Source organism: Dipodomys merriami, unplaced genomic scaffold (assembly GCF_024711535.1).
Source record: "Dipodomys merriami isolate MVZ:Mamm:240054 unplaced genomic scaffold, mDipMer1.0.p SCAF_9, whole genome shotgun sequence".
Lineage (NCBI taxonomy): Eukaryota > Metazoa > Chordata > Mammalia > Rodentia > Heteromyidae > Dipodomys > Dipodomys merriami.
The window spans coordinates 36,790,138-36,816,018 of NW_027206512.1; the positions used below are offsets into that span (position 1 = coordinate 36,790,138).

General features: G+C 45.3%; 1 protein-coding gene across 4 annotated transcripts in view; it reads left to right on the forward strand.

Moving 5' to 3' along the window:
• The first annotated feature begins 8,991 nt into the window (after positions 1-8,991).
• Usp46 (ubiquitin specific peptidase 46) overlaps positions 8,992-25,881 on the forward strand; it is a 68,571-nt gene continuing 51,681 nt past the window's right edge. The window contains exons 1-2 of one of the 4 annotated variants that reach the window (XM_070012931.1): positions 8,992-9,200; positions 12,052-12,158. In XM_070012931.1, the coding sequence (XP_069869032.1) occupies positions 12,063-12,158 (96 nt within the window). In that variant the 5' untranslated portion in view covers positions 8,992-9,200; positions 12,052-12,062. Of the gene's footprint in view, positions 9,201-11,235; positions 11,720-12,051; positions 12,159-25,881 lie in introns of those variants that run through there. The other 3 variants (XM_070012929.1, XM_070012932.1, XM_070012933.1) reach the window with 3 other exon arrangements.

The following is a 25,881-nucleotide window of genomic DNA, read 5'->3' on the forward strand; positions in this document are numbered from 1 at the left end:
GTCTTTTGAGGAACCTCCATACTGCTTTCCGGAGTGGTGGAACAAGTTTACACTACCACCAACAGTGCAGGAGGGTTCCCTTTTGGCCACATCCCCTCCAGCATCTGTTGTTACTAGATTTATTGATTATAACCATTTTAACTGGGGTGATGTGGAATCTCAGTGTTGTTTTGATTTACATTTCCTTTTTTTTGGAGGGGGGGATCCGGTCGTGGGGACTGAACTCTGGGCCTGGGCGCTGTCCCTCAGCTCTTCAGCTCAAGGCTAGTGCTCTACCACTTGAGCCACAGTGCCACTTCCGGCTTTTTTCTTTTTGCTTATGTAGTACTGAGGAATTGAACCCAGGGCCTCATGCATTCAAAGCAAGCGCTCTACCACTGAGCCACCTTCCCAGCCCCTGATTTACATTTCTTTTATGGCCACCACTTCTGTTTTTTGAGTGGTTAATTGGAGATAAGAGTCTCATGGGAACTTTTCTACCTGGTCTAGCTTCAAACTGCAATCCTCAGATCTCAGCCTCCTGAGTAGCTGGTATTACAGGTGTGAGCCACTGGTACCTGTCTTACATTGATTTTTATGTATGTGTGCTGGACCTGGAGCTTGAACTCAGGGCCTGGGCACTGTCACTGAGCTTTTATGCTCAAGGCTAGCATTCTACCAGTTGAGCCACAGCTCTACTTCCAGCTTTTCGGGTAGTTAGTTAGAAATAAGAGTCTCATGGACTTCCCTGCTTGGGTTGTTTTTGTTTTTGTTTTTGCTTTTGCTTTTGTTTTTGTTTGCCAGTCCTGGGGCTTGAACTCAGAGCCTGGGCACTGTCTCTGAGCTTGGTTTTTCTCAAGGCTAGCACTGTGCCACTTGAGCCACATCACTACTTCTGGCTTTTTCTGTTTATGTGGTATGAACTGGCTGAGGAATTGAACTTAGGGCTTCATGCATGCTAGGCAAGCACTCTACCACTAAGCTACCTTCCCAAACCCCATGATTTTTCAGATCTCAGCCTCCTGAGTAGCTACAATTGTAGGCATTAGTCACCAGTGCCTGGCTACATTGGTTTTTACTGGCTATTTCTCTGTAATTGCTTATAGTTTCTGAGTATTTACTTGTCTATGTTGTATTTTATTATTGTTTTGTTTGTTTATTTTATTTTTTGGTGCTGATACTGACTTGAACTCAGGGACTCATACATTTACTTGGCCTTTTCTATTTAAGGTTGGCAATCTACCACTTGAGGTATCTATTCTAGGCTTTTTGCTGGTTAATCAGAGATAACAGTCTCATGGTGTTTCCTACAGGTTAAACCCAAGACTCTCACAGGATAGGCAAATGCTTTACCATATTCTTTTATTCAATAAGTCTGAATAGCAATAAGTGTAATGTGCCTAAAATGGAAACTTCTACAGTGGTTTTTAATGGTTCCAATTGAATCAGAATTTTATCAAAAACAGCCTAAACCATTTGTCATCATTTGAATCCATTCGTATTCTTGAGACTGTTAAGTCCACTTACCAAGTCCTAATAATTCTTAAAAACTTTTAGCTAGGGGCTAGGAATGTGGCTTAATTGCAGAGTACTTTCCTAGCGCATATAAACAGAAAAAGCCAGAAGTGGTACTGTGGCTCAAGTGGTAGAGTGCTAGCCTTGAGCAAAAGAAGCTCAGGGACAGTAACCAGGCCCTCAGTTCAAGCCCCAGGACTGGCAAAAATAAAAATAAAAAAAATAGCCAGTGTGCTGATGGTTCACTGGTTAGGAGTCTGAGATCTAAGGATCATGGTGCCAGCCCAGGCAGAATAATCTGTGAAATTATTTTGTTGTTGGTGGTGGTGGTTGTGGGGCTTGAACTCTGGGCTTGGGCACTGTCCCTACACTCTTCAGCTCAAGGTGAGTGCTCTACCACTTGAGCCATAGCACCACTTCAGTTTTCCTTTTTTTTTGGTCCAGCCATGGGGCCTGAACTCTGGGCCTGGGTGCTGTCCCTCAGCTCTTCAGCTCAAGGCTAGTGCTCTACCACTTGAGCCACAGCGCCACTTCCAGCTTTTTTCTTTTGCTTATGTGGTGCTGAGGAATCGAACTCAGGGCCTCATGTATGCAAGGCAAGTGCTCTACCACTGAGCCACCTTCCCAGCCCCACCACTTCAGTTTTCTGGTGGTTAATTGGAGGTAAGAGTCTCATGGACTTTCCTGCCTGGGCTGGCTTTGAACCACAATCTTCAGATCTCAGCCTAGGATCACAGGCGTGAGCCACCCGAGCCTGGCTAATCTGTGACATTCTTTATCTTCAATTAATTAGCAAAAAGCTGGAAGTAAAGGTGTGGCTCATTGGTAGAGAGGCAGAATAAAAAAACCAAGTCAAATGTGAAGCCCTGAGATCAAGCCCCAGTACCAGCATCAAAATGAATGAATGAATGTTTTACCAAATGCATGCATCATTTGCCCCATCAGTTCTTCATGGCCTACTTCTGTCTAGCCACTGGTAACACAGTTGGTGACTAGCATTTGTATGGTGCTTTACAGGGCATGGAACACCTCAGCCATCAGCAGGATAATGACAATTGTAAGGCTGTCAAAGTAAAAACTTCAGTGTGCCCGCCTGACTATTTTCTGAGAAGAAATGGAAAAGTGGAAACCTGACCTGATTTGGGACAAAATAGCACAGTGAGAAGATTCTGCATAGTCCTACCCTGTTTTCGGTGGGCCACATGATTTGCAGCTTCCCCAAAGAACAGGACCAAAGAGGAGAAAGGTAAATGCTGTGTGGCTGAGGGAAGAGGCCTCAAGTGCATCTCCTGTGGCTTTGCCTCTTACCAGCTGCTGCTGGCAGGTTGGGGGTTGTTGAGATGAAAATACTCCACATGGGCTGGGAGGATATGGCGGGATAGCCTACCCAGAAGAAATAACTTACTCTTTACTGAAAGTTGTATTTGTGGACCATAAGGAATGTAAGTGCCCCTGTACTAAATCTGACCCAACTACTCTAATGTTCTGCTAACTCGAATGTTTCTATCAGACTCTCAATCAACAAAGGCATGTATTGAGCACCTTCTATGTGCCTATCATTCTGAAGGACCTAGAAGCAAGCAGAGCAGTCAAATCCCCTTAAGGTAATGGTCAATGTAATCCTGCCTGCTTACTGCCTTATGTAGTTTCCTCAGAAAAGGGAAAGACTTGACCCTCTCCACTTCTAGCATTTTCTTAAAACTTTCCCGTCAAGTCTTACAATTCACTCCCCATTTTATTTGTTTGTTTGTTTGTTTTTAACTAGGGCTTGAACTTAGATCTTGAACTTACTTGCTAAGTAGGTGCTCTGTTGTTTGAGCTTTTCCTTCAGCCCTTTTAGCTTCAGTTACTTTTCAGGTAGGATTTTGCTTTTTTTTTTTTTTGCTGAGACCAGCCTGGACTTTGATCCTCCTACTTAAGGCCTCCACTTAGCTGTGATTACAGGAGTGTCCCAGGACACGTGGTCTTAAGGCCTTGCTTTTGTTTGCTAGACCAGGACCCCCAGACCACCTTACATGTTTTGATGACAAACATCACATTAATAATCTTGGTGAAAGGAACAAATCATTGGCAAACTCACTGATCTCTTTCTTCACTTCCCTCAAGCTTCTGTCAGAGATCTCCCCTTAAATCCTGTTCTTTCTAGGGAGTCTTATTTCTAGGGAAGCCCTGTTGCTTCAACTTCCTCACATGATTTCCCTAAGCCCCGCCCCTCCTGCATCTGCTAGGATGGCCAGTTCTATATAGTTCAGACCAGAACTCAGAGCAGAGAGAAAACTATTAAGGAAGCAAGATGGTGAATAAAATGGTTCTGATATTGTAAACCAAGAGTTCCAGGTGAATAAGGACCTACTATGTATCTGAGAACCTTCTGTGTAGGTGCCAGACACAACACTGTGCCAGACACGACGCTAGCTCTCTAAAGAGATCTCAAAAAAGTGGTCTTTGGCCAGGTGCCAATGGCTCATATTAGTAATCCTAGCTATTCAGGAGGCTGGAATCTGAGGATCGAGTTCAGGCAGCCCAGGCAAAATCTGTGAGACTCTTTCTCCAAATCAACTATCAAAAGCCAGAAGTGGAGCTGTGGCTCCAGTGGTAGAGCACTAGCATTGAAAATAGTAGTGATAGTGTCCAGGTCCTGAGTTCAAGCCCCAGGAACAACAACAACAAAAGTGATCCTTGATTAGAACTTCCTAGGGAACATGAGACAAAGCAGACTTCTATGGTAGTGAACTGTGAGGGATCAGTGGACTTAGAACAGAAATGGTAGGGATGAGTTGTGAGTCTGGTTAGATGTGTTTGACGTCAAAGCTGGAAGAGATAGGCAGAGCCAGACCAAGTAGACCAGGGAGAAATCCCCCTCCCACCTCCCCAACCACACTTCACCCCTACTGGGTGTACTTTTGAGACCTTCAGTTGTCTGCTGCCTGTTCTTCCTTCCCTTCAGAGCCAGAATCTTTAAAGCCTGTCCCCTCATCTCCTTTTAATTTATGAACTATTCCCATATGGAGTCTATCTTAACCTATTCACCCAATTCACTGCCCTTAATAGAATTCAAAGGCCCCACTAGAGATAATGCTTATACCACTCTCTGAGCCTCAGATTTCTCTCCTCTAATATGAGGGATTCAATACTACGTCTTCCAAAGATACAATAGGACTTTTCCTGCTCTGGCTGCTTTGAACTGCAATACTCAAATCTCAGCCTCCTCAGTACTCATTTTATAAATAAAGAAGTAAAGAGGTTGAGAAACTTGCCCAAAGTCAAAAAGATTAATTGTTTCTTAAACCTTGTTCTATTTCCTGCGTATTTCGCAGGAAATAACAACATGTACTCTGAAGATTTCTGTATTGTCTTCATTTTATTTACTTGTTTTGTCAATCGTTGGGCTTGAACTCAGGGCCTGGGTGCTGTCCCTGAGCTCTTTTTCTCAAGGCTAGTGATCTACCACTTTGAGCCACAGCTTCACTTCCAGTTTTCTGATGGAGATAAGAGTTTCATGGATTTTTCCTGCCCTGGCTGGCTTTGAACTAGGATCTACAGATCTTAGCCTCCTGAGTATTCATTTTATAAACAAAGAAGTTGTGGCATGAAGAGGTTGAGAAACTTGCCCATGGTCAGACAGAGTCATGGCAGCCTAACTGGGGTCTACTGCTGAACCACCCACGGCCTCCATGCTGAGTTACATAAGGTGAATGTATTTATGAATACTAGTGCTATAGCACTAACAGTATAACAAAAGCATCTCTCTCCTGTCTGAGGCTCTGCAAGGTGAGTGGATGTTCACTAAAAGTGGAGGAGCAGACAGGAAACTAGCAAGGTATAAAACTAGTGGCCACCTGAATGCAGATGTTCATTGGTGGGGTGAGTAAGGCAGGATGTTTGGAAGGAACAGTCTAGGAAGGCCTTTTGGAGGAGGCAGACCTTGAAAGATGGGTTTCCAGGCAGAGGAGAGAGGAAACAGAATGGGCCTAATGAAGTTCAGGGAGAGGGAGACACGTGAATTCAAATTCTTTCAGTGGTGAGTAGCTGACACCCAATTTGCAGGAGCCAAGGAAAATAAAAATTACTTGTTTGAGTTACTGAAAAGTGCAGGATTTAGATTGGGCCACAACTGGATAAATGATGGTAGGATCTCTTTTTCATTCTCAGCTCCTTTTCACTGTGTTGCCTGCATCCTCAATCAGTGGAAAGATGAAAGCTCTACATCGGCATCATAGTCACTCAGTAAATTCAGGAAAGAGGGCATTTCTCTCCCCGGAAGTCCCAGGGTTGACTCTTTTTTTTGTTGTTGGTCATGGGCCTGAACTCTGGGCCTGGGCGCTGTCCTTCAGCTCTTCAGCTCAAGGCCAGCGCTCTACCACTTGAGCCACAGTGCCACTTCTGGCTTTTTCTGCTTAGGTGGTATTAAGGAATCGAACCCAGGGCCTCAAGCATGCAAGGCAAGCTCTGTACCACTGAGCCACCTTCCCAGCCCCCCAGGGTTGACTCTTTTTGGCTCAGTTTGTATTACTTCCTCTTTGTTGAGGCCAACCCCCATGTCTGGGTCATGATGTGCTCTCATTGGGCAGGTCTGGATCCTGGCCCTTCCTTTAGAGCCTGGAGTTGGTAACCTCCAACTGCTCCTGAACTTAGAGAGAGCCCCAGGGTCTGAAAGCCAGAGTGAGGAAGTTCTCCAGAGTAGACAAGGGAAGGAGAATGATAGCTAAGCGACTACCAAGCTGTTGGTCCTACCTTTGGGTAGAGTCTAGCTTATTCTCAGATGGGTAAAGCTTACCTCTCAGCTGATGCCGGAGACCACCCTGGGTAGTAAGAGGCACAGCACTACAGTGACTGCCTCCTTCAAATTCATAAAGGCTATGCAGTGTCCATTCTTCCATTTGCCCCTGTGTTTTCCATCCTAGTTCCTTACGCCTTTGTACCAGCGGATCTGAATACATGGGACACTTTTACTCAAAATTCTCTTATCAGCCAGTATCATTTTCAAAATTTTACCTCTTACCACTCCCAGAATAATGCTTCCTCACTGACTAAAGCTAACATTATAATTCTTCAGCTCAAGCTTTCTCCCCTTTAGACTTGTGAATACCAATGCAGTGGAAGTGTAAAATGTATTTAATCATTCATGAAGCTGACAAACTCTGCTCTGTTCAATTGATTTGTTGTGTATGGAACTGACTGACTGCCTGAGTTTCAGTCTGGTTGTCTGCATTGAACACTTTAGGCTGATAGAAGGCATGAAAAGATCCTGTTCTCTTGCTGATGTGAAGAGACTACTTGGAAGCAGAGACAGTTTAGTTTTCATTGTGTCAGAAGGTATTTTTCCATTCTGTAGGCTTCACAATTCATGTGGCCATGTTGGGAAAAATAGTGAACTTTATCATGGTATAAAACATTCATAACATTTAAAGCTTTGAACCAATGCCTTTCTAGTGGATCTTCTGTGAAACTGAGTTCAGAGGCCTGAGGTGTTATTATTATTTTTTTTTTTTGGGTCCGGTCATGGGGCCTGAACTCTGGGCCTGAGTGCTGTCCCTCAGCTCTTCAGTTCAAGGCTAGCGCTCTACCACTTGAGCCACAGTGCCACTTCCGGCTTTTTTCTTTTTGCTTATGTGGTGCTGAGGAATCGAACCCAGGGCCTCAGGCATGCAAGGCAAGCGCTCTACCACTGAGCCACCTTCCCAACCCCGCCTGAGGTGTTTTTTAAAGTTTTATTTTTATTAAGTAGTTGTATAAAATGGTTCAATTCCAGAAGTCAGGTTATTTTAGTACAATGCATCTTCAGGGTCATCCCATCCTTCATTCTCCCCTATCTTACCCCATCCCATCCCTAGGAAAAATCCAAGTTGTAACCTTTAAATTGCTCCTACACTTAGGTGACAACCCTCAACTCTTTAAACTTCTGTGGACATGTCTGATTTGTCATAGAGTTTGGCTGTCTTCTCTTCCTTCCCCAATGGTGCTGGTTAGTAAACTGGTGGGATGCATGATCGCCAAGCCTTATGCTACGGATCTGCAAAAGGAGGTCAGAGTCTACCACCTGCAAGAGTCGAGGTAGAAGATTATGAATGTAAAGAATGTCATGACTAATCGTAAGAAATCAAAGCGCATATTGTTATCAAAGTTAGCTATTGTTGGAGAGTCTGGCCAAGGCCTCTCCACAGCCTCTCCATCCTGCTGGAAGGGCGCAGATCTAGAACACTGGAACACTGGAAGGCACGAGACCTATTTGGAAATAGAATTTAGGTAGGATGACTTAACATCGTTGGGAATATTAGTCCTTGTATCTATTGAAAAATGTAGTGCGGATATAAACCCCAAAGCCTTCAGGTAGCAGTCTGGGTCTTCTGTTTCCATTCCAGGTCTTAGGAGAATCAGCAATCAATGGCTATGAAGTCTTAACGGGTATTAACACTATTTTCCCCGTAGTCCGTTTGCCTGGGTTATTGCAGTAGCTGTCTTCAATGATATCACTGTGTCTTCGACGTCCTTCTGTCATTAGGTGGATTGGTTTAGAATTTATCACGTCCCTCTCGTTCAGCTCTTCGGTTGAAAGCACTGAATTGTAGCCTTGCATGCGGAAGTGGAACTTGTCTAAGCGAGGTCCTGGATTTGGCTCTGTGCCCAAGCAGCACCCATCCCTAAGCAGGGTTAGTCCCAGGGAAGGGGACACGTCTCCCTCGAGCATGCGGAAAAGTTTTGTTCTTTCCACTCGGTGCACAATGCCTAGTGCTGCCCAGAACCTGAACTTTTCCTCCGTACCTGCTAATGCCACAGACCGCCTGAGTGCCCCCGCAACGGGCCTCCACCCAGACCCGGAACCCTATCCTGTACCGGGCAGCCGGCCGGCTGCTGGCGAGGGCTCTCTCCACTCCCACGTCCTGACCCCATTTTACTTCTACTTCTCAGGTTCCTGTGGGTGCCAACTGGCATGAGCCCTGGGGAGAAACTACAAGTTGGCCTTCGTCACCTCTGCCCCTAAGGTCCTCCACAAGAAAAAAAAAAGAGAGAGAGAAAGGAAAAGGAAGAACGAACGAACCCCCGGGGGGCTGCGGGGGACAGGGCGGGGACATCCATTCGAGGAGGCAAAGCCGAGGGGGCCAGCCAGCACTGGGCTCCCGGCTCCGCCGGCCGGGGCGATCGGCCGCCCCGGGCATCCCGGGCTTCCCCGGCGCACGGAGAGCGGGTGTCCGGCGCGGTTCCGGGGTTCGGCCGGGGGTGGGAGGAGGCTGCGGCTGCTGCGTTGCGGACGGCCCGGCCCCGCGATCCCGCTGGCCGGACGTCGGGAGGCAAAGGCGGCCGGGGCGCGGCGCACCGGTCACCGGGCAGGGGTAGGCGAGGGCTCCGGCGGCCGGCGGACTCCCGCGGGACCCGGCCGCCCCTCCTCCTCCGCCTGCTCGTCGTCGTCCTCCTCCTCCTCCCGACGCCCGTGGCCGCGGCCCAGGCTCCCTCGCTCCGCCACTCCCCGCCCTCCGTGCTGCCTCCCGCCCTCCCCTTCCCCGCCTCCCGCCGCCGCTGCCTCCGCCGCCGCCGCCGCCGCCCGGCCTCCTCTCCCGGACCCAGGCCGCCGGCCGCCGCCCGGCCTCCCCCGCCGCGGGCGCTCCACCATGGCCAGTCCTCTTTTCCCCTGGTAAAGATGGCGGTGCGGGATCGCTGCCACCTTTAGACTAATGACTGTCCGAAACATCGCCTCCATCTGTAATATGGTGAGTGGCCGCCGCCGCGGGGGTCGCGCCCGCCGCCGGCTGGGCGAAGAAAGGGAAACCGAGCCGCGCTCCCGCCCCACGCGGTGGACGGACGCGGGGAGGGGGGGGGGGCGCACGGCCACAAGTTCCCGGCCCTCCCCGGGCCGGCCAGGCTGGTTGCAACCCCCCCGGCTGTCGGGGGAGGGGCCGAGATCCCCCTCTCCCCGGTCCCTGCGGGGGACCCCCCAGCCCGGCCGGCCGGTCGATCTCGGGATCCCGGGGCCCGCTGGCTTGCCCCCGCCCTCCGGTTGCGGTGGAAGCGGCTGGAGGGGGTGTGCGGGGAGGTGGGAGGGAGGGAGGGGGGTGGCCTCGCGTGTGGATGTCCCCAGGGCTGGGGGGGGGGAGACTGGGGGACCGGGGGCGAGCCAGCAGTTGGGGTGGGGGGGCAGTCAAAAAACCTTTGCTGGGCTGCTGACTGCCCCGGCCTCGTCCTGAGTTCAGCTTGTGTTTGTATGTAACATTCACTCGGCGATAGTGATCAGTGCATCTGGAGAAATGTGAAAGGTAAGAGAGCTGCTGTGAAAACAGGAAAGCGCAAAAGTGTGGCTGGAGGGGCGAACTTCCACCCGGCGGGGTGACCCCACAGCGTGTGGGCTGCACCCCACAGCCTCCCCGCTTGTAAGGGAGGCTCTGTGGTAGCCACCTTCGCAGGTCCCCGGTGGGCGGCTGTGGGCGCACCCGAGGGGGCCACAGCCAGGACATCACTGGGCCACGACCCCGTGGTGACTTTAAGTCGGGTCTCTCCCCCGTTGCTTTCTTCCTGCTCCTTTCCAGTTTCTGCAGGCTCCGCCCCCTGCCTTTGGGTCCCCAGGGTGTTCCCCGTTGGTACCTTCTCTGGTCAGTGCCTTGAGGAACTCAGTTTGGGGTCAGGCATGGTGCCCTGTCCAGGACATGAGGATGGAGGCTTTGCCTCCACGCTCCTCGTGTTCCCTGAGGTGGAAGGCATGCTCTTTCCTTGCTAGTGTGGGGAAACCCCTCAAAAGCTGATAAACCCCTGAAATGAAATGAAGAAGCCTTGGGGGTAAGGTGATCCTGTTGCCCTTCTCCCCCACACAGCTTCTTCAGTCTTCTCTCTCACATTCTCTCAAGATCAACACATGGCTAAGGAGCCATGTGTTACCTCAGGGGTGCGTGGGGACCTAGAGGTTGCTGGGTGAACACAGTTGGGCAAGGCCATGGCCAGCAGAGTGATCGTTTGAGGCTTCTCAGAGTGAAAACTGCTCAGCATTTGTGGTTAAAATTGGCATCTCCTGGAACCTTTCCATTTCCTCCCTTTCCCCCTTTTCCTTTCTCCTGGAGAAAGGTTTTCTGCTGCTTCTTGTCAAGTGGCATTAATGTTGTCTGGCACAGTGAGAAGGCCATGCTTTCCTTACGTCTATCTGCTGCCACCAGCTCCCAAGGAGTACTGGGAATGCTAGCTTCATGCTTCCTAGGGTGGTCTCAGGCCTACAGGGTCCTGAGGCTGTGTCCCTGCTGCTGCTGGTGTTTCTGTCTGTGTGTGTGGTGACATCTCTTCCTATTGAACTAGGCTAGCCATTGAGAGCTAACATGTCCCAAGAAGACAGCCCTAGACTCTCTTGCCCTCAGTGCAGCTAGCACTTCTTGGCATACCTGGGAAGAATGTCATCAACCTACTTTCAGAAAAGTCCACCAGGGGAGACAAGCTGTTGGGCAGACATGAGAGGAGCAGGCTAGTATGGTGTCCGCTTCCTGTGGCAACCCCGAAAGGTACGAATGAGTTAAAGATGGTCACCCCTGTAAAGTGAGGTTCATAATTCTTAAGAATAGTTTTATTTCCCTATTTGGACACAGTGGCTTGAGCAACTACCTGAAAGCCAGACTCTACATTTAAGTCCTGCTTCTTTTTGTTGGTTTGTTCTCAAGATCTCTCAGTCTAGGTTTAGGCTGGCCTAGAATTGGACATCTTTCTGTCTCAGCTTGCCCTGGATTGTAAGTGTATACCACCATCACCAGCTTTCAGGTCCTGCTTCTTAAATGTATTAGCCTAGTATCCTTGAAGAAGCTGCTGTCTGTCTTGCTTTATCTATATAAAGGGGATGATAACGTTTGCTATCTTGCCAGACAGTTGTATTAAGTGACTTCATGGGGTTCGAGGCTTAGTGCAACACAGAAAATGCACAGCAACTGCTGACCGTTTTTGTCAGTATATTCTCTTCAAATGATGCCACCTTCTAGTTTTTAAAGGAGGATGGAGTTGATGCCTTCTCCAACCTGACAGATAAACAAACCACATGTTTGACTTAGGCAAACCAGGCTGCGTGGCAGTATACAATGACTGGGATGGGAATCCTGAACCCCGCCCCTTATAAAAGGCTGTGCAGGTCATCTCTGCCTCTCCCAGACTCATTTCCCAGAGGAGAAGGCTGGTGATGAGGAGCCTACAGAATTCACCTAGGCAGATATACATGTTCCCTGCATCTCTCTGTTAGAGTCTTCTTTGGATCATGAATTGTTTCCAGGTATGTCTTTTTTCTTTTCTTTTCTTTTTTTTTTGCAGGGGAGGGGGCTGGGCTTTTCTCCAGGGTTCTTGACTTTTGCCAATTCCGTTTGCTCCTTGCTGGTTTGAATAGGTGTAATGAAAACAAGTCAAGTGGGGATTGTTTTGTCTTGGGAGGATGCTGAGGATGGAACTCAGGGTCTTGAAAGATACTGTCCTGCTGCCCTACCACAGACCCAGCACTGAAAAGCAGTCTCTCCTCCAGCAAAGCAGAATAAAACTTGTAGCAAATCCTTCCTGTGATTGACGGCTAAATACCATGTCTCTTCTCCTTATTTCTTATGCCATTTTTAGCTATAGGGGACATGGAACATGTTTTCATCCCTCATCTTGCCTCTCACACCACTGAAGTTTTATTGTCCTTTGGAAGTTTAATGCTGGCTCTCATTTACTTGTACTGGGTGAGTTCTTTGCTGTAGTAATTCTTGATTAACTTGCTTAGGGCAAGTGAGCTTGGCCACATGGCAATGTCTGGACGGTTCAAAGATAGTAAAGCTTGTTTGGCTGGTGTGTTGTAATTTTGAAAATGCTCTAGCTGCTACCAAGCATGAGGGAATGTCCCCTGTTGATAATCCTCTGATTTGTGTCCAGACCAATGGATTTAATGTCCAATGTGTGAATTATTAAGGCACAGACAAAAAAGGTATTTTTTGGTCTGTTTGTTTTATAATTTTCTGCTTTGGATTGAGGACTTCTTTTCTAAACAGGAAGCTTGGAAGCGTTTAAGAGATACCAAATGTGATTTGTTCCCAAAGCAAACAAAATCATTTTATGTTCATTTCATTCATTAATAGAGCTATAAGATGTATTTTGAGCTGGGTGCCAGTGGTTTTACTCCTGTAATACCAACTACTTGGGAGGCTAAAGGTTCTAGGCTAGCTGGGTGCTGGTGGCTCACGCCTTAACTAGCTACTCAGGAGGTTGCAATCTGAGGATAGAAGTTCAAAGCCAGCCTGGGCATAAAACTGTGATCTCCAATTAACTACTAGAAAACCAGAAGTGGTGCTGTGGCTATGCTAACCTTGAGCAAAAAAGCCTAGGGACAGTGCCCAGGCCCTGAGTTCAAGCCCTAAGACTGCCAAAAAAAAAAAAAAAAAAAAAAAAAAAAAAAAAAAAAAAAAAAAAAAGGTTCCTAGCTAGCCCAGGCAGAGAAGTCTGTTAAGACTTGATCTCAATAGAAAAAGCTGGATGAATAGTGGCATGTCATCCCAGGTATGACTAGAAGCCTAATATAGGTGGATCGAGGTCCACGCCTGGGCCAAAAGCAAGATCCTTTGGGATGGTTCAGCAGAATGCCTGCCTGCCTAGCAAATATGAGGTTCTGAGTTCCATTGTCACTACTGCCAAAAGAAGGAAAAGATATATGCTGGAGGAAATGCTATGTATCAAAGACATGACAAGTTACAAGTTTTGGTGGCTGGGGAGCTTAATGGTAGTGCTTGCCTATCTTCCGTGAGGCCTGGGACTTAATACTTAGCACTACAAAAAACAAAAGCAACAACAACAACAACAAAAATAAAACCCAATGGCAAGTTTTACACATATAAATAGCTGTCTGTTGAGGTGATGCTAGGCTTAATGTAGGTACATACTGCACACAAGGGCTTCCTATGAATGAGGGCACTCCCTGCTCAGCCAGTCCTCATCTTGTGGACACAAATTGTAAAGATGAAGCCATTTCAATACTGATTCAGGTGAAGGAAGTCTCAGTTGCAGCGCTGGGGGGAGACTGAGGAGTGCAACAGGGCTTTCTTTCATATTCAGACACTTTCTGTTTGTGCCTTTTATTTCAGATGAGGACCAGATGATAGTCCATGTGAGTTAGAATTGGAATCTGTACCACTGGGATTCTTTTTAGTTAAACATGAATCTCATGGTGGCTTTGGGAAAGTTATATTCCTGGGGATTTGAGTTTTTCTCATCTTGTAAGGGGTGTGTGTGTGTGTGTGTGTGTGTGTGTGTGTGTGTGTGTGTGTGTATTTCTGGGGATTTGAGTTTTTCTCATCTTGTAAGGTGTGTGTGTGTGTGTGTGTGTGTGTGTGTGTGTGTGTGTGTGTGTGTGTGTGTGTGTGTGTGTGTGTGTTTACTCTTTTTTTTTTTGGTCCGGTCGTGGGGTCTGAACTCTGGGCCTGGGCACTGTCCCTCAGCTCTTCAGCTCAAGGCTAGCGCTCTACCACTTGAGCCACAGCGCCACTTCCGGCTTTTTTCTTTTTGCTTATGTGGTGCTGAGGAATCGAACCCAGGGCCTCAAGCATGCAAGGCAAGCTCTGTACCACTGAGCCACCTTCCCAGCCCTGTGTTTTACTCTTGTAATACTAGCTACTTGAGAGGCTGAGATAGGGAGTTATGTGTTAATGACTAGTATTTCTGAGATAAAGTCTTTATAGTGTCTCATACCTGTAATCCTAGCTTCTCAGGACGCTGAGATCTGAGGATCATGGTTCAAAGTTAGCCCAGGCAGACAAATCTATGAGACTCTTATCTCCAATAAACCATCAAAAAGTCAGAAGTGGAGGTGGAGCGCAAGTGGTAGAGTGGTGGCCTTGGATGGAAAAACACAAGCAAGAATGTGAGGTCTTGTGCTCAAGCTCCAGTACTGAAACCCCCCTCCCCTGCCCCACACAAAGTCTTTATAAAATACTACATCTCTTAATTGGTTAGAAACCTCCTAACTCCCTAACTACCTTGTTTAAAGCAGTGTAGAATTCATCACATGTTAGCATTTTAGTATCATGAAACAATTCCAGGATAATATTCCAGCTTAACTGCTGAGTTGGAATTCTCTTCAAGAAATGAAGTTATATTCAAATAGAGGGGAGAGTAAAATTTGGCAACAAAAGTGAAGTTTTTTTTAAAGTATAAACATAGTTTTATCTTAGTGAATCAACTGTTTACCCAGGGCAGGTAATTTGGTACTTTGAGAATGATTGGACTTATTTTTTGTGTGTGCTGGTACTGGGGTTTGGATTTAGAGCCTATGCATTGTATGTTTGCTTTTTTGCTCAAGGCTGGTGCTCTACTATTTGAGCCACAGTGCCACTTCTGGCTTTTTGATTAGAGTCTCATGGACTTTCCTGCCTGGGCTGGCTTCAAATAGCCATCCTCAGATCTTAATCTCCTGAATAGCTAGAATTAAGGTGTGAGCCACCAGAACCTGGCTGGAATTTTTTTTTTTTGGGGGGGGGGTCCGGTTGTGGGGCCTGAACTCTGGGCCTGGGCGCTGTCCCTCAGCTCTTCAGCTCAGGGCTAGCACTCTACCACTTGAGCCACAGCACCACTTTCGTTTTTTTTCTTTTTGCTTATGTGGTGCTAAGGAATTGAACCCAGGGCCTCAGGCATGCAAGGCAAGCGCTCTACCACTGAGCCACCTTCCCAGCCCCTGGAATTTTTTTTAATTAAAAAAAAAAAGTTCATTTCATGATGTGAGGAGAAAGCTTGCCTTTTGTTTTATACTTTCTGTCATTCTTAAAAGATAACATAACTAGAAGGTTAGTCTTTCAGCTAAGAATGGTTACAATTATGTGAGAGGATTTACTCTGATAGTGATTGGGTTTTAAAAAATGCAGCTTGAATGAGATAGATTAATGTTTAAAAAGGGGGAAAATTCTGTTCTGGCTCCACAGTTCTAATATTCCGGAGTTTATGTTAGGTCAAGACCTGACAATTAAATCTGCAGATTTTTCTGTGTTTTTCTTGGAATCCTAAGGGAAGACAAAGTTGAATGCCAATATTTAGCTAGAGTGAAAGATCATGATACCTTTATGGGTATCAATTTTGTAGTCCAGTTCACCCATATAACAAACCTATACACTTTTTTCACTAGTAGAGAATTTTGTATGTTTAGGTTGTAATTGATAGCAAACTTGGAATTTGATTATCTTCACAATTAAGAGAGTTTTTCCTAGCTCAGTTTTTTTTCCTGTGTTCCCTTGCCCTCCTCCCAACCTTTCCTTCTCCTGGCTCACCTAGTTTTTCTAGCAGTTGTAAGTAATTGAAGTTTTATGATGTATTAAACTCAGAAATATCAAAAAGGTATCTTTTGGTGATTTGACTTCTAGTCTCCACATAAAGCCAACTCAAAGCAACTTAGAGTTGTAAGAATAGAGTTGTAGCTGGGCGCCAGTGACTACACCTGTAATCCTAGCTACTCAGGAGGCTGAGATCTGAGGATTGCAGTTCAAAGCCAGACCAGGCAAGAAAGTCTGTGAGACTCTTTTTTTTGGGGGGGGGGGTCTGGTCGTGGGGCCTGTACTCTGGGCCTGGGTGCTGTCCCTCAGCTCTTCAGCTCAAGGCTAGCGCTCTACCACTTGAGCCACAGAGCCACTTCTGGCTTTTTTCTTTTTGCTTATGTGGTGCTGAGGAATCGAACCCAGGGCCTCAGGCATGCAAGGGAAGCGCTCTACCACTGAGCCACCTTCCCAGCCCTACTCTTTTTTTAAAATTTAATTTTATTGTAAAGATGCTGTACAGAGGGGTTATAGTTATGTGAATAAGGTAATTCATACATTTCTTGTCAAGCATTGTTACCCCCTCCTTTGTTGTGCTCCCACTATCCCTTCGACCCCCCCACTCCTTCCTGCCCCCCTTCCCTGCCCTGAAGTTGCAAAGTTCATTTCCACTATAGTGTCTAGTGGGTATCATTGTTGCAATGGGTCTCTTATCTCCAATAAACCACCAGAAACCCAGAAATGGTGCTGTGGCTCAAGTGGTAGAGCACTAGACTTGAGCTGAAGAGCTGAGGGACAGTGCCCAGGCCCTGAGTTCAAGCCCCATGACTGACAAAAAAGAAAAAAAAAGAAAAAAAAAGAATAGAATTGTAAGATGTCTTTTAATCTAATTAGCTTTTCTAGTCTGAATATTTTAATACATCTAGTTTTAGTGAATCTTCCATTTTGGTGAAGCCAAATGCTAGTCTAAGATTTGGTCTTTTGAGAGAAAAGGCCACTCAGAAATGATCAAGCAAAACCTTCCTTTAGACAAACTCTGTATCTGTCTAACACTGGCACAAAGGGCTTGGGGACTCTTTCTGTCCTGAGATTATGAGCTAGAGCTTGGGAACCATTGTAAATTCCAATATGGAATTTTATCACAGTTCTAAGCATCATTATTTGTGATGGATTGGTTTAAGATCTAAGGGTGAGATGAGATGGGTGGGGGAGCGGGGTGGAGTGGGGGATGGGGTGGGGAGGGCTATTTGTTCCCAAGACTTTGCTGATTAGGAGTCTTGGGGCCACTTTGAAAACCACAAATGGGTTAAAGTATCTCAGATGTGGGATTCTTTTGCTGGGTGGGAATGAATTTTAGGCATCTAGAAAAGTAGGTATAAGGCTGGGAATGTGGCTTAGTGGTAGAGTGCTTGCTTAGCATGCATGAAGCCTTGGGTTCCATTTCTTAGTACCACATAAACAGAAAATGGAAGTGGTGCTGTGGCTCAAGTGGTAGAGTGCTAGCCTTGAGCAAAAACAAGCTCAGGATCAGTGCCCCGGCCCTGAGTTCAAGCCCCAGGACTGGCAAAAAAAAAAAAAAAAAAAAAAAAAAAAGAAAAAAGAAAAGAAAAGAAAAGTAGGTATAGTAGCAGAATGAACACTCAATATCTCCACCCAGTGAAGAAACAAAACATTACAAACATACTTAAACCTCTTGGGAATCCTTCTGTATTTCAGCACCCTCCTTCCCAGACAGAATGGCTACTAGTTTGAATTTGGTATTTTATCACGTTTTTATATGGTTATCATATGTGTGTTCATTCATAAACTCCATAAAATATTATCTCTTTGTGTTTTAAACATGCTGTGTAACACCAAGCTGATCCTCTCAGTTTGCTAATATTGCTTAAGTTATGATTTGGAGAATTATCCATTAAGATAGACATAATTCTAGTTAATTTTAACTACTATGTAATATTCCTTCAAATGCACGTGCGACAATGTACAGCATTTTATTGTTGATGATCCCTTAGGCATACTGTTTTCCCATCTGTGCTGTTTTAGTGTTTTAGTACTACGAACACTTGTGAACTTGCCTTCCTGTGTAAATGTCTATAATTTCTCGATGGCATACATCTGGAAGAGAGATTCTAGGTCAAAGGAAATGGGCATCTTCTACCTTCATATGTTTCCAGATGCTCTCCAAAGCAGCTGTGCCAATTTGTCATCTAGCCAGCAGCACTGGGTGGGGGAGGAATCCAGTTGTTCCACATGCTTACAGACACTTGATATTGCTAGACATGGCATTTTGCCAATCTGATGGGTGTGAAATTGCATCTTTGTAGTTTATTCATTCATTAAATTTTCTGTTTTTGGTAGTGCTAGTGAATTGAGCCCTGGATCCTTGTGCATGCTCAGCAACTACTCTATCAGTGATGTACATCTCCAGCTCTCCCAGTCCATTGTGGTTTAAATTTGCCCTTTCCTGTTTACTAGTGAAGCTCCATGGTTGGTGTTGGATTGTTTTGACCTCTGAGGCTGGGCAGCAGTTTTCTAGGGTTTGGGAGTCAGCTGGTCTTGTCTGAAAATAGGGATAGGAACAATGAATAAGAATGTCAGGGAGCGGGGCACTGGTGGCTTATGCCTGTAATCCTAGCTGAGGTTGAGATCTGAGGATCACTGTTGAAAGCCAGCCTGGGCAAGAAAGTCCGTGAGACTCTTATATCCGATATACCACTAGAAAATCGGAAGTGGGGCTGTGGCTCAAGTGGTAGAGTGCTAGCTGAAGAGCTCATTCAAGCCCACAACCAGGAAAAAAAAAAGAATGTCAGGGAGACTAAACAAAGCAGAGAAGGTAGAAAGTAATAAATCTAAGGAATGAAGACAAGATGACCATTTCCTGTCAGGAGCTGGTAGGTGGCTCAGACTTGTAATTCTAGCTGTTCAGGAGGCTGAGATCTGGAGGATCATGATTCACATCCAGGCCAGGCCCTGAGTTTAAGCCCCCGTATACTCATTCAGTGGTTCTTTAGTATACCAAAGAATGATGCCCACATATATATTATCTCATTAAAATTCAGACTCTGAGTTGGGTGCTGGTGGTTCACACCTGTAACACTAGCTATATAGGAGATTGAGATCTGAAGGATCGTAGTTCAAATCCAGCATGGGCAGGAAAATCTGTGAGACTCTTATCTCCAATTAATTACTCAAAAAAAGCTAGAAGTGGAACTGTGGCTCAAGTGGTAGCTTTGAGCAAAAAATGCTGAGGGATAGCACTCAGGTCCTGAGTTCTTTCTCCAGAATTGGCACACACACACACACACAAAACAACAAACAATAACAACAATAATGAAAATAGACTCTAAAATTCTATCCTTAGAGATTTTGATTAAGTAGGTCTATGGTGGGGCCCTGGAATATGCATTTTTAATAAGCAGTCCTTCCTTTTCTCCATTCCTTCTACACTGTATCCTAGAAACTCGAGGAGCATGCTTTGAGAAATACTGATTTTTCTCAGGTAATAGCCTTGGCCTCTTAAAAAATATTGCTTATAGAAATTAGCTGCCTTGTGGAAGTTTTGAAATCAATGTAAAGTTATTTAGGGTAATGATTTAACGTCAAGAGCTAGAGCTATGGATTGCTGCCTTTCTATAGATGTATTTCTTGATATTAAGTAGCTAGATTTTGACTATTTTTTGCTTTTGGAATAGAAATTCTAAGCTCTGGTTATTTATCACAACACTGGTGAAGTCTTCAAAACAAACAAACAAACAACTTAAGGGTTGGGAATGTGGCTTAGTGGTAGAGTGCTTGCCTAGCATGTATGAAGCCCTGGGTTTAATTCCTCAGTACCACATAAACAGAAAAAGCTAGAAGTGGTGTTGTGGCCCAAGTGGTAGAGTGCTAGCCTTGAACAAAAGAAGTTCAGGGACAGTGTCCAGGCTCTGAGTTCAAGCCCAAGGACTGATAAAAAAGAAAAATTAAAAAAAAAATCACCAAACCTCAACACCCCACAGAGTATAGAAAAATAAAAGAATGTAGTATGTTATATGTGTAAGTAACTACCTTTCAGACTTAATGGATATTAAAATTTAGTCATATTTGGGTTAATTTTTAAAAATACTTTTTCAGGCATAATAACTTTAAAAACACTACTCAGTACCCTGTCTCTGCTTACCTCTCTAATCTAAAGAAACCATCTTCATAGAGTTGATAGAGTGTCATCAGTGTATGTCTTTATTTATGATTCTGTAAGTGATATGACAGTGTGTGGATAAACATGTGGCTTTTTACAACTATATTTCTTTGGGATTATGCTGACACAGCAACCTAGGTTATTCTTTCTGATTGCTCTATGGCTGTATTCTTGCACTTAGCCACGGCTTCCTTATTCATTCTCAGATTTAGAGACAATGGTTTCCAAAATACTGTATCTGAAAAGAGGGCAGTGGTAAATGCTCTTGGTCCTGCGTTTGCCCATGTGCCTTCATTAGTCTAGAATGTAGATCTAAGATCCGCTATTCTATACTCTGTAAGAGGCTGTGTATTGAGGCTTGGGCCCCCAACTTACAAATGGTAAGGCCTTTGAGTCTGCTAAGAGGTTGTTAGATCATTTGGGGAAATGCTCTCCAAAGGAACTGATGTGGTTTTCACAGGATCCGGACAAGCTAGTGCTTATCAAAGAGTTGTAAGAATAGAGCAGAGCCCCTGCTCTTTCTTCCCACCTGACAACAGGGTCTCACCTTCTCACAAGTGCTCCTGCCATTGAGATGCCTTCCCACACAAGGTCTTCACCAGGATCTGTACCATACTGTTTGTAGTTTCAGGCTCTAAGCCTGTAAGCTAACTATACCTCTTGTCTGTATAAGTTACTCAGATTTGGGTATTTTCTAGTAATAGAAATAGATTGATAGACTATGTGTTTTTAAAATTCTCTATGCAGTGGTTTTATCAGTGGGAGACTACTTGATCTGCAGCTTACAAAGGACCTCAGTCTCATAGTTCTTGAAAATATGTAGGTGCAGATAGCCTCGAGTGGATTTTGTGCGTGCGTGCGTAGGTGTGTGTGTGTGTGTGTGTGTTAAGGGCCACAGTTGACTCTGATGAGCATTCAGTGTCAAGAAACTACCGTGTTTGAGTGGTAACAACTTCGGGGTGGGAGCTATGATTATTATATTGCTGCTTTCCCACCTGTCAGCATGGGATAACATATATGTCACAGATAAAATAAATAATTACTGATAATTGAATGAAGAAATGTAGCTTGTGTGTGTGTGTGTGTGTGTGTGTGTGTGTGTGTGTGCATGTGTGTGTGCATGTGTGCGTGTGCGTGCATGCGTACCAGTCCTGGGGCTTCAACTCAGAGCCTGGTGCTGTCCCTGAGCTTTTTTGCTCAGGGCTAGCGTTCTACCACCAGAGCCACAGTTCCTTTTTTAGCTTTTTGGTGGTTAATTGTAGGGAAGAATCTTATGGGTCTTCTTGTCCTGGCTGTTTTTGAACCAGATTCCTCAGCCTCTGTTGTAAGGTGAATTATCCCAGAAGTCACATCTTGGAAGATGGAATATTGGAGTCTTTATTATACAGTTAGCAGGCAGTGGGCAGCTAGTTGTTACAGCACCCAAGTACATATAACACAGCTAGGAAACAGGCTAGTGAGAAAGAAAGAACAAAAACAATACCAACAAATCATTTCAGCTCCAATGGAGGATTGAATTGGGACACCATGATGACCAGAGATGAGCCAAGAGACAGGATACAGGACTTGATCACAGAGACACACGTGTCACAGTGTGATGATTCCTGTGCTGGTCTGGGCCTAATAGGGTCAGTACAGTGCCTGTCCCCGCCTCCAGGGATCTGGCCATTCCCATCACCTAGGAGTCTGGGGAGGGGGGTAATTTCCTTCCCCCAGCATGAAGACAGAATGCCAGACCGTACAATCTACCATGTGTCAATATGGGGCCGGCCAGATCTGACCTCCTTACTTCACTATCAGATCCTGATGACAGATGTAACTTTTTTGGTGTATATGCTGGTACTAGAACTTGAACTCAGTGCCTTGTACTCTCACTTGGCTTTTTTATTCAAGGCTGGTGCTTGAGCCATAGCTCAGGTCTTAAAAAAGTTTTTAAATAAAGTTTTGAATAGGTAATTGGTAGGCACAGGTCACAAATTCCAAAATTTGCAAAAGGGGATATGTTTGAAAAAAGTCTCATCATTGAGTTCCTTCCTTGACATTTATCAGTATTTATAATTTCTTATGCTTCTATTTAGATGTTTCTTATGTTCATACAAGCAAATGTGTTTATCTTTTCCCATTGGCTTTTAAAAATAGCACATATGATATATACAGATCTGTCCTGAACTGCCTCTTGCTTTTTGTATCTTGATGGTGAGTGTGTAAAGAACATCCTCACTCCAGTTTTTTTATTTTTTATTTTTATTTTATCTTTGTGCCAGTACTGGGGCTTGAACGCAGGGCCGCCTGGGCATTATCTCTGAGATTTCTCACCCAAGGCTGTGCTCTACTACTCGAGCCACAGCTTCACTTCTGTTTATTTATTTTGTTTTGTAACTGAGATTTCCTGCCTGGCTTGGCAGGGTTACAGGCCTAGGCCATTGGTGCCCCACAGTCGTTCTGGTTTTTGATGCCGGATGTGTGGTTGCTTCACTGTATTGAATTCACTTAGTATGGTTCCTGCTGACTACCAGAATGTGAGGTAGTTTTCCAGATTTTTGTTTTTTACAAATAGAGCTGCAGGGGAACAGCTCTGCTGGGCTGTCCTGTTGTACTTGTGAGAGTCTGTCAAGTGACTTCCGAGAAATGGGTTTGTGTTTATAACTTGGAGCGATTTTGCCAAAGTGCTCATCATCAGTGTTATGTGCAACCTGTGTTGCCTATAACCTTGCCAAAGCAGTATGCCATCCACAAACTTCTTGATCTTTGCCAGGGGGATAAACTGGAGTGTGTGTGTGTGTGTGTGTGTGTGTGTGTGTGTGTGTGTGTGTGTGTGTGTGTGTGTGTGTGTGTGTGTGTGTGTGTGCATGTGTGTGTGTGTGTGTGTGTGTGTGTATGTGTGTGTGTGTGATGGTACTAGGGCTTGAACTCAGGGCCTGGGCTTTATCACCCAAGGATGGCACTCTATCCACAGACCTGCTTTCTGAGTTTTTTGGTGGTTAATTGGATGTGAGTCTTACAGACTTCTTCTTGGGATGGCTGGATCCTCAGTTCTCAGCCTCCTGAGCAGCTAGGATTATAGGCATGAGCCACCAGCTAGAATGGTGTCTCCGTGTATTTTCATGTTAGATGTGAGCTTGAATAGCCATTCCCGTGTTTAGGAGAATATACTCAATCTCATTTAATGTGTTGTTTTTGGCAATTATTTTCTAAGTATGCAAGGAAAGACTCACTTTATTTTTATTTTCAATCTGCCTCAGGCCAATATTTTTGTAAAGTACAATAAAAAAGAATCATTAGCAAAATGGAGAGATAAATAAAACACACACCTCAATTTTTTCCCATTTGTGGGGCTTGAATTCAGGGCCTGGGTGCTGTCCTAGGGCTCTTTTGCTCAAGGCTAGAGCTCCACCACTTTGAGCCACAACTCCACTTCCAGTTTTCTGATGGCGAATTGGAGATAAGAGTCTCATGGACTTTCCTTCCCTGACTGGCTTTGAACCTGAATCCTCAGAGCTCAGCCTCCTGAGGAGCTAGGATTACAGGTATGAGCTACTGGTGCCTGGCCGTTACTGTTACTTTTAACATAAGATCTTGCTCCTCTTTGGGTATGTCCTGAGCGGCAATTGCATATTTTATGCTTCTCAGTTATTATGATAACAGGTATATGCCACCATGCCCATCTTTCCTCTATTGAGATGCATGCAGTCTCATGGGCTCTTCTGCCTAGGCTGTCTTTGAATTGCAATCTTCTTAGAGTGTCATGCTTTTCCCTGATGAAGATCCTGAGCTTGGATGTGGTATGGCAGGTTGGGGAGAGGGGAGGATGCAATCTCACTGTAATGAATTTGTAGAATTGACCTCTAACCTGGGGCTGTGTCTAGATCCCATGCCCACTTCTGAGACAGCTGTTCTGGAAAGTGATGTGAAGAACCCCATTAAAGTAGGAGTGTGAGGAGCATCCTCATCCCAGAGACACCCTGGGGCCTTTGTAGTGAGTTTAGTGACTACGGGTGACTATTTCTTCCTTCTTCTTGTTCTGCTAGAAAATAGCCTTGAGCCCAGTCTTGAGTTGGTGGGTACCTCTACCTGAGGATTTCTTTGTGTTGTCTCTCAGTGTGTGGGTCATAGTTTTGCCAGCCAGAGGTGTAGCAAATCTTTACTGTTCCTTCCTATAATGATTTTGTACCAGAATGCAGTCAAGTATCCCAGGTATCTACTTCAGTAGTTGTGTTTTGGCTTCTGTATAAAATTAAGTTGATTTTTTATTTACCTATTTTTCCTGAGTAATCCTCCGCTGCCCCATCCAGTATCATGGAATATCAGGAAAGGAAACACATGACGTCATGGTGCACGATGACATTCTGTTTGCCTTCTTCTGTGTGGTGGAGTCCTGTTAAAGTCTGAAGAGGATGGATACTTAACCAGGGTTTAGGTTTGTAATGACCTCTGACCTCTGCCTCCTGTTTGCTTGACCATAGCAAGTTATTTAACTTCCACTGGTTCCCGTTCTCTCACCTGTGGAGTGGATATATTATCACTGTCACTGATGAATTGGGCAGAGTGTGAGGTAATTGCGTGTTGCTCAGTGGGATAGGACTTTGTGGTGAACTGTTTGCCAAGCCAACAGGATGGTCATCCATAGCCACTTGAGATGTGCTTGGTGGTGAGATGACATGTGATAGCCACTGGCCAAAGTGGGCATGTTCATGAATAGTTCTAGCTTTCTGCCCAGTCTGTACCTTTGCAGCAAAGGCATTCTTCCACTTGAATGAAGACCCTCTCTCCTGACTTGTGGTCAGGAGCTAAGATTCTGGGATCAGATGATCTGCCTCTGCCTGACTAAGCCTGGCTGCTTTCCATTTTCCCATGAGATTGAGAGTTATCTGCTCTGGGTTAATGGGTAGTAGGATCAATAAACACATAGATGTGAAGGTCTCGAAATAATAAGTGGCAAAACTGCTCACCCTTCTCCTGGAGCAAATCTATCTCAGAGCCTTTTCCATATCACACACTACTTAGTAGTGGCAAGTCAATCAGGCATTATCATCCCTTATATAAGGCTTCACGTCTAGGGAAGAGCTGGCCAGCTTTTCTATAAAGGACTGAATATTTTAGGCTTTGTAGGCCATCATGTCTCTTGTCATTATGACACAGCTGTCATTGTGTTGCAAAAGAAGTTGCAGGGAGAAGATAAGTGATCATGGCTGTGATCCAATAAAACTTTATTTATAGAAGTTGTTGATGGGTCACATTCAGCCTATAGGCTGTCATTTGCAAACCTGTATTCTTAGTTGGAAGACCTGTGTTAAATAATCATAAGCAGTTATGCTATTACAAAATGTGGTAAGTGCTGTGAAGGAACAGACCGACAGGATGCTGTGAAGGGAAGGGTCAGGGAGGAAGTGACATTGGCCACTTGGTGAGGAGGAGGCAGCCAGAGGGAGAGGGAGAATGCCCAGACCAGGGCAGCTCTGAGGAGGGAACATTGGCCTATATATGTCCCAGTCAGGAGTTTCAGCATCACTGTCTGCATTTGTATCCTCTAAAGGCCTGGTGGATATTCTGTAGCTTTCACTGGATCCCCAAAATACATTTCCCTTTATAAAATTCCCGCCAATTCTGTCCTTCACTCCCTGTTCCCACTGACCCCCAGCATGGAGAGATGAGCTCTATGGGTATAATAACATTTTATTCTGCATAATTCTAGTACTTTGCCCTTCTATCTGCATCCCACTGATACACACACACACACACACACACACACACACACACACACACACACACACACACACACACACACACACACACACACACACACACACACACAGAGTAATTATCCTTGCAGGAATTGAGATGATTTCTAAGAAGTTAGAAATTAGGGAAGTAAGATTGCTTCTTAATCCATGATTACATGTGAACCAGCTTACTCCTTAGAATTCTTTTTTTTTGCTCTCTCTCTCTCTCTCTCTGCCTTTTTAGACAACATTCTTTTCTTATTTGGCTAAAGCCTCCCAG